Below are 13,670 nucleotides of genomic sequence, written 5' to 3'. Positions count from 1 at the left end.
AGGGCATCCCAGTGGAGAGGCGCTTGTTATAATACTCATTTAGCAGACGAGAAATCCAAGGCAGAGGGGTTAATTAGCTTGTGAAAGGTCTTTCCAGGATTTCAAGTCAGTTGGGTTGCAGGGTTTTTACCATTAATTTTTGCACGATGGAGAGAATAGAGAAAATTTTTCATGAGAATGTATCAAGGCTATAGGAATACACTGGATTTTTGGGCGTTATCTTGAAAAGAGATGATTTTTCAGTGGCACACTGTCTTACAGAAGAATCTCCAAGCTCCGAGCAGGACTTGGACAGGTTGGGGGGCAAGTCCCCACCCCCTCCTCCCCCGCCCCCGAGACGGAGCTACCTGCCAGGATCCGGGCTCACCACCACCAGGACTGGCGACGTGGTCTACACCAGCAGGAAGGAGAACACCACTAAGGTCAGATGGGTCAAGGCCTGGCATACTGGTCTCTGAGTTCATACAATTCCCTTAGACAAGGTCATGTCTGCTCTCATTTAGAACATAGAAAGCACTGAGGCAGAGAAGAGAAGCAGAGAATCAAATAAAACTAGATGGGCAAGAAGTACCACCGATGGACAAACGTCAGCCAGTGTTATGGACTGGATGCAGCAACACTAGTTTTATCCTTACTTGACTTTTAGTTGCAATGATGTGAAATGCAAATCATAAGCTACTTCCCCAGCAGGTCATCGTGAGGTTGAAAATAAGGGTGGCAGAGGGAAGCAAAAAAAAGACCACCTTACAAAGATAACTGGGATGAGCTAACATGGTTGAGGGCGTCCATACACAGAGATGCCTAATGAGCTTTAGCTTGCACGGCACATGGCATGTTTTATCTTTTATGTTCAATGTAAAATTCAAGTTTCAAGGGAAGATAGTATGGGAGGACCTTTCTTACAGGCACTGAACGGTGAGGAGTTACAATTTTATTATAATTCTTCAATCCATTCACCAAAATGGTAGCTCACATGAACAAAAACCTAAACTAAATGCAAGTGGACAGAATAGCCCTTCAACTCAATTTGAAGAGCTAGGAGGTCAGTTTAGTAGGCAGTGAGGGAACACGAGGTCCTCTGTGGTCGCGCCCTCTTTTTGCCAGACCTGGGGGTGTTCAGCCAACATCTGTGCCTTGAACCTTCCATAGGCAAGCGGTGAAGATGCCGGACCAAGCCTGCAGGCTAGAGCCACAAAATGCCCAGCAGAGGAGCCTGCTTCAGCGTGGACTCCATCCCCACCTCCGGTCACTACCTGCTCCTCAAAGGACGAGGAGGAGGAAGAAGAAGGAGACAAAATCATGGCAGAACTCCAGGTATGTGGTTGCAGTGACTGACCGTGGCTCCTTGCTCTTCCCATCAGGAACTCCGTCTACATCTCTCACAGACTCCTTGGCTAGAGAAGGCTAGCTTTGGCCTTCACTGGGCTCTCAGCACACCTTTAGGATGTGTATAAGGAATGACCATTCCATGGAACAACTCAGGACGTTTACACAAAAAATCAATTGCAAGCTTTCCTAGCTCTGGCTGGTAAAATTTACTTTTCTTCCTTTCAGTGTTGATAGTCTCTGTTTCCCTTAAAAAATAATTTAAAAGGAAATCAGAAACACTGGCCATTGTTTCTCTTGATAAGAACTGCTGAACCCCTACTTCAGGCGCGGTCCTGTAACTTGGCCTTGATATTTAGAATGACTGAACTTGAGTCATGTGGCCTCCTTCACTCCATACAAGGTTCCCATTCAATGTCAGTTTCATCTTTTCAAATAGTCTCAAAAGCCAAATAGTCTTATTTATCATTTACCTTGCCTATTTAAGAAATTGATATTTATTTTTAGATTTTTATTTGTAACTAATTACCACAGTCTCCTCTTAGGATTAAAGATGGGGTGCATGGGCTGTACCCAAAACTGATCCCACATTCAAATTGTGGAAGTGAATCCGCCCTGCGTATACATTCTAAGAACTTGATTAACTGAAGACATATGCATAATGCTTAGACTAAAGTCTGTTCATAGAGTATTTCATTTTGACCCATGCTTATTATAGGATTATTTTGTCCTTCAGATGGTAAGATCACAACTTTCTTGGGGCTCCAAAACATGTTACTTTTCACCAGTGTACCCATGGTTGTGCAGGCCCACAACCATGGATCTGCATCTTGCATTTGGAATAGGGAGAGCTTTCAAACCATGTCATTTCCACTGCTGCTGTCCTACTCTGCTTTCCGTGGGAATGCCTGCTAAAGCGGAGCTGCTTGGATTTTCTAGGGAACGCAGGGCTGCTGGTCGATGGTCACATGCACGAGCCTTTCGAGCCTCACTGAAACTCACAGACTGGACTGGGACATCCCCTCCACCCATCACATTACGCACAGGTTTTTAGAATGGCTAGAGAATTTCATTCATAGGAATCGCAGATTTATAAAGTTAGCAACTCATGAAACAGCTGGGAGCAGGGAGGTATCCATCACCCAGTTATCCAATGAGGACCCTCAGGCTGTTGACTCTGGCATGTCAAGCCTACTTGTCGCTGGGATTGGTGCATGTCCTAAGATGTGTAGGCAGATCCTGGGGCCATTCATTGTAGCATCTGGCCCCAAATTAGGGTTTGAATGGGTTCATGGCCTGGTTTGATTCAAATGGTAACAGAGCACTAGGTCACTGTAAATCAGTACACGGTGAACAATTACTAATAAGCCAAGAAGTGGAGAGTGTTAGTCTTGTGAATAATCCTGCACTAGCCTCCTAAGAAAATTAATATATTTGTTCTAGCCACTTAGAGTCCATCATTGAGAATATTTCCCTCCATCGAAGACTGAGTATCTTCCTTGCTTTCTTTAACTGGAAGCTTTACAAAAGCGGTGTATCTGGCTTCTTGTTTTATTGTTGGTGGTTAGGTGCTAGTGGTGAGTATGTGCTCTAACCCTAACTTAACCAAACCCAGCCATCCTGCTGGGGTAGGGACCCAACCCGCTGCTCAGAAAGTTGGCCAGTGGCTCTGGTTAGACAGCCCTCAACCCCACGGCAGGACAAGGAGCATAACTGTGGAGCAACTTTCATGCTCCTGTCAACAGGCACCGTCAGAAACCACAGGCTCCGAAGTCCAGGGCCTCACAGCCCAACAGCGATGGCAAGTGGCCTTCGTGAGCGGAGGCCTGGGCAACTCCGGGCCGACAAGGAGGGTGCCGGAGCGGCGGGAGCAGGGAGTCCGCAGAGAGTGGAGAGCCGGCTGGGGAGAGTCCTGGGCATCAGCTCCGTTCTTCCTTGGGCCAGCGATGAGACGTTCACTCGGGGCGGGCATGGGTTATTCTTTCTGCCTGCCGTTATTTCCAGATCACAGTACTTGACATTAAGGAAATATGAAAGAATTATTTGAGATGATTCATTTAAATAAGTAGTTTTTAATCCTGGCTGTCCGTTAGAATTACGTAGGAAAAATTTTTTTAAAGTCCTACAACCCAGAGATTCAGATTTAATTTTCTCTGGGTGAGCCCTGGGTAATAGTATTTTTATAAACCAGGTGATATGTTGAAAACCTCTGATTTCAAAAAACTTGGGTTCTTGGGTTACTGTGTCTCCTGCTCTCACCGTCACTCTGCCGCTCCCCGCTGCCCTGCAGACATAGCCTGTGCTTCCTCTCCTGGCTCCGTGCTCACAGGAGCTGGTGTGGCTCCAAAAACCAGGACAGTTTTCAGGAACATGTCTAGGCCTCAGGCAGTTCCGAGGCCACTCAGAATGCCATGGTGCTGAACAGCACCACTTTCTCAGTGAGCCTCAGAACACCTCGGAGCACGGAGTCCCTGTTACTATTTCAGACAGTGAATTGGCAAGCATTACCTTTATTTTAAGGCTTAAGGGTTTTTAATATCTTGTGCCCTTTTTCTATAGCTTCAATAAATAAATGGAGTCTGGTAAAAAAAATAATCAAGAAAAAAGAAAGAAAAGATGGCTTCTTGGGTGTTTTGTATTTTTTTAATTCATTTACATATTCAGTATTTTTGAAAGGTCAAAACAAGAAGCCCTACTAAACGCAAACCAAGTTCACCCTGGACAGGAAGAAAGGGTGTTCTCTGCAAGGGCTGTGTCCTTTTATCTTGCTGTGGCCCAGAAATTAGGAGGCGTTGGCCCTAGGCTCCGCCCTCTCACCAGCTCTGTGGGCCTGAGGCCAGAAGGGGAGCAGGTTTTCAAGGTGCTGCCTTCCATCTGGCCCTGGTGTGACCTGCGTGCAGGACTGGGCTGCGGTCTCCACACTCTAGATTGATTCCCTGCCTGCCTGTCTCCTCCTTCCTCCTCGCTACACAGAATCCTGTTAACCTCAGTATTTTAATTCCATAGGCATTCCAGAAGTGTTCCTTTATGGATGTAAATTCAAACAGTCATGCTGAGCAGTCCCGGGCTGACAGTCACGCTAAAGACACTAGGCTGGGGGCCACAGTCTCACCCAAGGAGAAGAAGGTAACGTGGCAATCACACTCTGCCACGCGGGCGGAACGCCCTTCTTTCCTTGCTGACACTAACCGCTCCTGCGCTTGTCCTTCTGTGCCCTCTCCTTCCCTCTCGCCTTTAAAAAGACAATGAACTGAAACACCGCTTTGCATTTAATTCAGAGATAACTGGCTGAGGTTTTCTCAGCAGATGCACTGTTTCTGTGCACAGCGTTCAATAGTATGTGCAGAATTGAGGCATTATCTTCACAAACTAAAGAATATACATCTTTCAAGATTGTCTAGAATGACTTTTACAGACAAAAAAAAAAAAGAAACACCAACCAAGTTTGTAGCACTTTTTCTCATTTTTCACCTATCTCCTGAACCAAAGCATCGATATTAAAAATCGGTGAAAGCCGTAGATTCCAGGAAGGAAGCTCGGGGCGGAGCTGCACACCTGAGGCTTCCGTGAAACACACACATGTATCTGCACACATGTGTAAAGATGCCCAGCAGAATTCTCTTATATTACAAATTCTCAAAGTAGACCTTGCAGGATAAGAAGTTCAGTATAGTTTTAGTGCTAATACACTTTCTGGCGTTCCAATGGCTTTGAAACAAATGTCCAGGCTCTGGAACAAAGTTCATTCTCGTGACCTCAGTACTTTAGGGAGAGGATGTGAGCCTGAGTGTTTGAACCTCAACATTAAGCTAGACCTGGAACTTTTATGATTTTTTGGCAAGAGAGCCATCTTATTTGAATGAAGCCGCTGTCTAAATGTCAGGCAAGAACAGTGGTTCTCAACCTTCCTAATGCCTCGACCCTTTAATACAGTTCCTCATGTTGTGGTGACCCCCAGCCATAAAATTATTTTCGTTGCTACTTCATAACTGTAATTTTGCTACTGTTATGAATCGTAATGTAAATATCTTATATGCAGGATGTATTTTCATTGTTACAAATTGAACATAATTAAAGCACAGTGATTAATCCCAAAAACAATATGTAATTATATATGTGTTTTCCGATGGTCTTAGGCGACCCCTGTGAAAGGGTCGTTCAACCCCCAAAGGGGTCGCGACCCACAGGTTGAGAACCGCTGGTATAGAAAGTTTATTATGATCAACTCAAGTCCTAACATGTCTCACCAGAATGTATATTTCAGAATTCAGAGGTTCTAGTTGCCCTTAAATGAAGTCAAACATCTCGGCTAGCGCATTGTGAGTCCAAGTGGGCACCGCAGTCCATGTGCACATAAGCTCAGTGAGGAGCTAAAGGGTCATGAAATCGGAAGTTATTCTAATACAACCCCTCAAGAGACACAACCTGGTGACTGCAGCCCCCTGCCTTGCTCCTCCCTGGCTCACAGCCAGCAGAGAGCCCTGTATACAATGAGTCTGCCACAGAAAGCCAGTAACCAGGTGACATGTGATCTCCTGGTACATCACGGGAGGTTATGAGATTATTGTTGATAAATTTTTCTCATGAAGAAAACCGTCTACTAATTTGGATTGAATCCATGGCAATCATATTGGAAATATATTGTTTTTCCAGTCTCTGGAATCCCCTTATGTGGCCTTATTAAGACCAGGCCATGGAAGGCCCTAGCGCATTTGAGTTATTGGGCATATTTGGGCCAATGGGACTATTTTTGTCTAAAACACTGGAAACTGGGAACTTCTTGAAGATCCCGCTGGAGAAGATTATTGTCTCATTGTAGAATTTTGCTAATTGCCTTGAAATTTGCATGAGATGTTTTGTCCAGCAATTACAAACCCATATCCCAATCATCTCTTTTATCTCAATCAGGGGTCCATCGGCTAATAATAAGCAGGTCTGTATTGAGTGCCCAACACTGGGTTTAATCACAGGTGCTTATTCTAGATAATTGTACTGAGTAGGTTGATCTGCTCCATAATATCAGTATCAGACTTGTATTTGAGTATTATATACAATGTGGGTTTCAGACTTGTCCCCAATTGTTGTCATTAACCTCTTCCTGGGCTACTCATCTCCTTTCCTATACCTCTTAAAATATTTCTTCTGTCATCAGAAAGCATTAGCCTAGTTCTTGACTTTTATGCAATAGTCCTATAATTCTGTCTCTAATTCTGGTTTATTGCCCGTATGTGTATTGAGCCTGCTTCACCAGTTGTCTGAACAAGCCAAATCTCAGAGCCTATAAGTAGATATTAATGAGGCTTAATTATTCAATCTTGACTATCTAAGAAATCATTGTGAGATTACCTATGACAGTTGTGACCATGCTACTCTGAATAAAGTTAATGCACTTGCTTTGATACACCCATTCTTTTTTCTAGCCCAGTGACAAAAATGGTAGGCCATGTGAAACCTAAGCTTGGCAGCTTTATGTTAGTGACCTTGCCTTGGAGTATTCCTGCTACTCGACCTGTCTTACAATGCATGTGTCACATGGTGGCATTCCAAATATTTCATGATGGGTATGACTGGGGTCCTGACCAATCAGAACAGAGAGCAGGTCTACCCCCAGCACCTGGGCCAGCAGAACACCAGCTGTGCAGGTGTCTTCTTTAGATCACATGGCTGTTCCTTCCCTGATTCAAGGATAAATTCTTCCGCAGGTCCTAACGTGCTAGCTCCATAGATGGAATTGAAACCTCGAGCCCAAGCCTCATTTCTTTTTCTTAAAACCTTTTACTTGTTGTATTCGTTGTTGAATCATCTAAATGTAAAATCCCACAAAAGATATTATGTCATTCGACTACAGCAGCTGAGTCATTCATTGCACTTGTTTTGGGGGCCTCCTGGGGGTGAGGGGAAGTTAAACTGGTGGCGTTGGCTGTCTAGTGCACCTCGTACCTTGTGCGATCTTTCCATGTGACTTATAGGGAGTCTGTTGTTTGTGTATTATCCCCTTAACCTGTATGAACATTCTTTCCATTTTTAACCAGGCTGGTAGGACTGTTCTGGGTTGACTTTGGCGGGGGCCTGGGTTACTGTGCTTTGTTACGCTGTAACCAAACAACCTCGTTGGGATTATGTCCCATCCTACTAAACTCACCTCTTCCTCTTGGGCTTCTGCAATGAGAAGAAAGGACAGCAGTGCCCTGGAAATGACAGGGCATGGTTAGTGTGAGCGTTGTGGCAGGGCCCGGGCTACTGGTACAGCCATGCGGGGAAGGGCGCGCTTTCCCGGGGGAGCCCTCTGCATCCCGGGTCCTCCGTGCTGGGCTCTTCTGTTCGGAACCTTGGTGAGAGCCTCGGGATGTCTCTTTGCTCTGCATCAGACTTTATAGAGAATAAAATCTTAATCATGATGTGCCAGTCTCAATCCTAGCCTCAGATATCTGTTTTGTAAATGTTTAGATGATATTTTAGCAGCATTATCACACTGAATTTGGATTTGATCATCTTGGTGTGATTACTTTGAAGGCTATTTTGACACTTTCCTTGGCAAGTGCAAGTACAAACTGCGAGTATATTTCAATCTGTCATTTGAAAAGGAATGTTGTTTTTTTAAATCTCAAAGTCCTACACCCTACCAGTGCAGATGTCCTTGGAGGACACTTCCCATAAACAAAACTGATAGGACTGAAATAACTAGCTGGAAGGGACAGGAACAATCTGCTGGTCTAGTGCCTCAGTTTATAAGCAAGAACACCGAGGCTCAGAGAAGTGGAGGAGCTTGCCTAAAGTGACACGATGAAGCGGCAGGCAGAAGACGTTGACTCTGCCTGCTGACATAGTGCGCTTTCTGCAAGGCCACCCCATGCTGGTTTCCGCTTCTGCCAAGCTCACTGTCAGATGTTGAAAAGAGGACGTTTCCTACAGAATCAGTCTCTTTATTCTCTTCATTGCTCCCCCACCAGATTTGAATTTCTTGAGATATTTTGCTAATTGAGATTTTCATCTTATGCAAACACAGGGCATTTTTGGAAGTTGGCGAACAAAACAGCCCAAGGTAAACAGAGCTCTAGGCTTTGGACCGGTGTGTAACAAATGTGGTTGGCCCGCATGTTTTGGAAATGTAATTGAAGGAACGATTGAGTTAGAGTCCACTGTGGGAGGGGGTGTGGTTTTGTGGAGTAACATGTCCTGCACTGTCCTACCAGAATTTGGAATTTTTCCACGAAGACGTACGGAAATCTGATGTTGAATATGAAAATGGCCCCCCAATGGAATCCCGAAAGGTGAGTTCCCCATCCGCGTTCCAGCCGATACCGTGCAGATTAATTAGCCTCCTTTGCGGATCCATTTCTGGTTAACGCATGTCATTTCCCGCCTCCACTCTCCCTCGCAGGCCACCTCAGGGGCTCCTACACACAGTGACCGTCCCAGGTGGGAAAGAGGAGTGGAGAACAGTATTTCTCAAGAACATCAGACTATAAAACTGACAGCAAGAACATCGGATATTCTTGATGCCTCGAGAACATCAGACTATAAAACTGACATCTTAATGAAGGAAAATTCCATTCCCAATAGAAGTTTACTTAGAGACAGTAGAAATTATTCCCAGAAAAATGTGTCTAAGGTCAATTCCAGTTTCCCTGGCACCAATTTGTTAGAAGATGAAATAAGCAAAGGGCCTAAAATCTCAGGACTGCAGGGCCCTCCATCTGACCCTGAGAACCAGAAGATGAATTATGAAAAGACAAAAGAGATGAGTCAACGAGATCAAGAAAATGCAGATAGATGTCACCTACTCTCTCCCACGAGGTCAACTGAATTGAGTATTTGTGATGTCAAAACTCAAGATCAAGAGGTTCCTGCGACAGAGTTTGGCCAAGTTGTGCTAAGACCCAAGGGGGCTTGGCATGCTAGTAATGGGAAGCCTAATGAGGACAGGGAATCAACCCCAAGTTCTCCCACTGAGGAGAGTGCACCCACAGACAACATCGCCTTCATGATTACCAGAACTGCGGTCCAGGTTCTCTCCAGCGGGGAGGTCCGCGAGATAGTGAGCAAGAAGGGAGAAGATGTACAGACTGTGAATATTGATGCCAAAAAAGAGATGACTTCCCAACAAGAAGGGACTGAAAACGAAGAGCCAGTCGTGTGCCTAGACAAGAAGCCAGTCATCATCATTTTTGACGAACCCATGGACATCCGATCTGCATATAAGAGACTTTCAACCATATTTGAGGAGTGCGATGAGGAATTAGAGAGAATGATGACAGAGGAAAAAATAGAAGAGGAGGAAGAGGAGGAAAATGGAGACACTGTGGTCCAGAATAACACTTCCCAAAAGTTCCAGAAGGTTGTGTCAGGCCCCGGCTCAGGACTGCAGGCTGAGAGCCGATTGCAGCCACACTCCCTCTCAGGAGACACCGGAGTGTCAGGAGGACAGGGAATGAATAAGGCTGAGCTGCCCACGAGCGGCCGAGCAGATTCTCCAAGTTCAGAAAGCAAGTGTGATGCGGCATATGACCAGTTGGAAAGCCCCAAGAAAAAGTTCAAGTTCAAATTCCCTAAAAAGCAGCTCGCCGCTCTCACTCAGGCAATTCGCACAGGAACCAAGACGGGGAAGAAGACCTTGCAGGTGGTGGTCTACGAAGAGGAGGAAGAGGACGGCACTTTGAAGCAGCACAAAGAAGCCAAGCGATTCGAGATCACTCAGTCTTCCCCACCCGAAGACACCCCCCAAAACAGGCTCAGGAGACAGGGGCAGCCCTGTCTGGAGAACACATCTTCCATTTCCAGAACTGATGAGATTAGAAATAACACCTACAGAACACTGGACAGCCTGGAGCAGACCATCAAACAGCTGGAAAACACGATCAGCGAAATGAGCCCAAAAGCCCTCGTTGATACCTCATGTTCTCCCAACAGAGATTCTGTTGCAAGCTCGTCCCACATAGCCCGGGAGGCCTCTCCCCGAGCCTTGCTAGTTCTGGAAGAAGCTCCCACTACCCTAGAGCCCCCCTCATCAATCCCTTCAGCTTCACGTAAGGTATCTTGGTCTGATGGAAAGTGAAAAGACCCAGCTGCTTTCCTAAATCTGCCATAATCACCACTAGCAAAAGGTGTCTTGTGATTGACTTGCTTCCTTTCAGGTGGCTCATTTATTATGTTTTATTTATTTATTTGTCTGTTCGCCTTGATACTTTTCTCTCACACTTGCTCCCTCCCCTTCAAAACAACAACAACTGGGTGTCTAACAGCTAATTGACTCTGGTTTTACCTCTGTTGCTGATTGGTGTTGGGTAAGCGCAAGGATGCTGGGTCATCCATTTGCCGTTAAAATGATTGCTCTGATACTCACATTAAAATCCGTTTGATCAGTAGTGGAGCAGTTTATTCTGTTTGATTCTTGGAATTAACCCAGTGGTGTCTTCTGATGTCCGTCTCCCAGATCTGTTCTGCATGTAGGGCTGTGGCTTCTCACATTGAGCTTCTCGGCACACCGTGGGCCGGCCTCGGCGATAATCCACTCACGTGCTTCCCTTGTCTTCCCCCTCTCGCTGCTCTTCCCCGCAGGCCCCGGCGGGGACCCCACAGACCAGCAGGATGCCAGTCCCCATGAGCTCCAAGAGTAGACCCGGAAGCCTGGACAAGCCCGGCAAGCAGACCAAACTGCAGGATCCCCGCCAATATCGTCAGGTAGTTTTACCTTAAAACCAGTTTTGGATGGACACGCTTACAGTGGTGAAGCAAGTCGCTGACTTAGTTTATACCAAACATTGTGTTTTCTTTGTAAGCTATGGTTTGTGTAGACTTCCTGGATCTGGGGCATGAAGAAAGTCTAAAAACCTTTGTTTGTTGAACTTTCCTCCACGCTTTTGCATGCCTGCAATAAAACATCGTTTACTTTGTGAGTCCCACGTTTAGCCATTAACACGAGCTGCCACACCGGTTGGCTTTTCTTTGGCGAATGTAGTGGTTCATCGGAACGCCCTGAGAAACCGAGTCAGACAAACCTGTCGTTGAACTGTCCTGAAAGTCGCCCCCACTAACGTCTATGTTGATTGCACTGCATTCGAGGCACATTAACACTCCACGTCCCACCCTCACCCCTTAATAACCCAGACGCATGGCTGACCCAGCCCCAGACCCCAGACATGGTCTCCTTTCTTCCTTTGTGCATCCTCTGCTCTCTATACACTTTTGGGGTTTTCTCCCAGGTCCAGTACAGCACAATGAGACTTAGCTCAGGCCTTGAACTGGTTTGGTTGGGTTGGATGCCTTTTATTTAATTATTCTCAGAAGGGCTGTGTTGCCAGACCCTGTGCAACGATCGTGTTACCAACTTTCTGACAAACTGTCTCCGCCGTCTTTATTTGCAGGCTAATGGAAGTGCTAAGAAAGCTGGTGGGGACTGTAAGCCTGCTTTCCCCTCCTTACCTGCTTCTAAGATTCCAGCCCTTTCTCCCAGCTCTGGGAAAAGCGGCTCTCTGCCCTCTTCTAGCGGTGACAGCTCTAACTTCCCTAACCCAGCTGCTTCCAAACCACCGGTTACTTCTAACCCTCTCAGCCCCCAAACAGGACGAGCTGCCTCCTCGGCCTCCCTCATCCCCTCTGTCTCTAATGGCTCCTTAAAGTTTCAGAGCCCCACTCACACAGGTAAAGGTCACCATCTTTCATTCTCACTGCAGACTCCCAATGGCCGAGCAGCCCCTCCCTCCTGCTCCTCCTCCCCCCCCTCCCCCGCCTCCCCCACTTCACTGAACCAAGGTGCCAGGAGCGTCAGGACCATCCATACTCCCAGCCTCACCAGCTACAAGGCACAGAATGGAAGTTCCAGCAAAGCCACCCCATCCACAGCAAAGGAAACCTCTTAAAGGCCACACCCTATCAGGCACAAGTTGGAGTTACATTTAAAAATTTAGAAAAAAATTGTAACAGTCTTTTAACAACTGTTTTCCCAAGAGAATGTAACATATTGCTGTACTGTTTGAGGCTTAATGCTAAGTATGTGCTAAATACTGGATGAATAGATTTCAGTAAAGCTTGTTTGGTTTGGTTTTATTTTTTAGTTGTTGCTATTGTAATTACATAGTGTTAACTGTCTGTATTCAACACCTGTTAAGTGAAGTAAGCATGGGTTACAGAGAGTATGGTGAGAGAGAAGGGTATGTGTGTGAGGCAGGAAAAAACGTATTGAGCATGTAAAACATGTATGATTTCAGAATTTTAGTATGTTTTGTATAAAAATATTTTTCATTACAGAGACTAGAAGTGAACAGAGAAATACGCAAGTGCGACTATACAAATTGTAAAAGAGATACTATAATATTTCCTTTTATTTTAGTGTTATTTAGCTTTATTACAGATTTCTATTTTTGTCAAAACTTCATGGTTCCTTTCAAGATCTTTTTTGCCAAAACATTTTGATACTATAGCATTGTACATTTGAAAGTAGTGTCTAGACAACAGGCCAACCCAGGGTCATATGTAGAAAGCAATTTATCAAACCAATTGCACTGCCATGAAAATTATGTATGATAATTTGCCAGCCCAAGTGAGCTAGTTTTCTTTGCATTTCTCTCTTTCTTCTTCTTCTTCTTCTTCTTTTTTTTTTTTTTTTTTTAACATATTGGGATTCTCTAGTTGTTTTCTTTGCAGTATCTAACCCCTTCCTTTGTTTTCTGAGACCTGGCAACCCACACTATTACAGTACATTGTGGATTTTAAAGTGTACACTCTGTACTGTTCTGTAAACTGAAAAACTTTTGTAAATATATAAATAGACATAAAAACACTATATGTGACAGCACATAGAGTAGTTTTCCCACACCAAAGTTAATTTTTATGCATGCTTTACAAATATATATTGGGATGGGCAGAAATGGGACTCTCCATACATTTTTAAAAAGTAACAAGTTTGCACAGCTAGAGTGTTTTTGTAAATAACTGTATTTGTATAACACAGTCATGTAATATACAGAACTATAAGCAGAGACATTGCAAAACTAATAAAGGGCTGCATGCTTATTATTTTTTGTACCTTGTTACTATAGCTGCGTCCTAGGCAAAGAATGAAACGGAACTGTTACCAAGGGAAATGGTTTGGGCTTTGAGGGCGTTATCAGTGACATGTAAGCAGCCTCAAACTTGTGTTCTGAAAGCTCTATTTCTCCGAAAACTCTGAGGTGACTCATGATGAGGTCTCATGAATTCACTGCGAGTGTGGTGCCTTCCGACATGACCTGCTGACTCTCGTCTCAGAGGCTCACCAGGTTCGGCTCACAGAAAGCAAACCTGGGCGCAGTCTCCACCTTCATTTCCAGAGAGGTTCTTCCGACCGGCTTTTTCCTGTTTGAATT

General features: G+C 45.1%; 1 protein-coding gene across 9 annotated transcripts in view; it reads left to right on the top strand.

Moving 5' to 3' along the window:
* Positions 1–12,327, top strand: part of KIAA1217 (KIAA1217 ortholog) — a 307,889-nt gene extending 295,562 nt beyond the window's left edge. The window contains exons 16-23 of one of the 9 annotated variants that reach the window (XM_036345034.1): positions 262–422; positions 1,150–1,314; positions 4,333–4,452; positions 8,333–8,368; positions 8,520–8,597; positions 8,708–10,357; positions 10,885–11,007; positions 11,691–12,327. In XM_036345034.1, the coding sequence (XP_036200927.1) occupies positions 262–422; positions 1,150–1,314; positions 4,333–4,452; positions 8,333–8,368; positions 8,520–8,597; positions 8,708–10,357; positions 10,885–11,007; positions 11,691–12,185 (2,828 nt within the window). In that variant the 3' untranslated portion in view covers positions 12,186–12,327. Of the gene's footprint in view, positions 1–261; positions 423–1,149; positions 1,315–4,332; positions 4,453–8,332; positions 8,369–8,519; positions 8,598–8,707; positions 10,358–10,884; positions 11,023–11,690 lie in introns of those variants that run through there. The other 8 variants (XM_036345035.1, XM_036345042.1, XM_036345036.1 and 5 more) reach the window with 8 other exon arrangements.
* The last annotated feature ends 1,343 nt before the right edge of the window (positions 12,328–13,670 follow it).

This window comes from Myotis myotis, unplaced genomic scaffold (genome assembly GCF_014108235.1).
Source record: "Myotis myotis isolate mMyoMyo1 unplaced genomic scaffold, mMyoMyo1.p scaffold_m19_p_1, whole genome shotgun sequence".
Lineage (NCBI taxonomy): Eukaryota > Metazoa > Chordata > Mammalia > Chiroptera > Vespertilionidae > Myotis > Myotis myotis.
The sequence above is the reverse complement of the archived record's forward strand: the minus strand, read 5'-3'. Positions and strand labels throughout refer to the sequence as shown.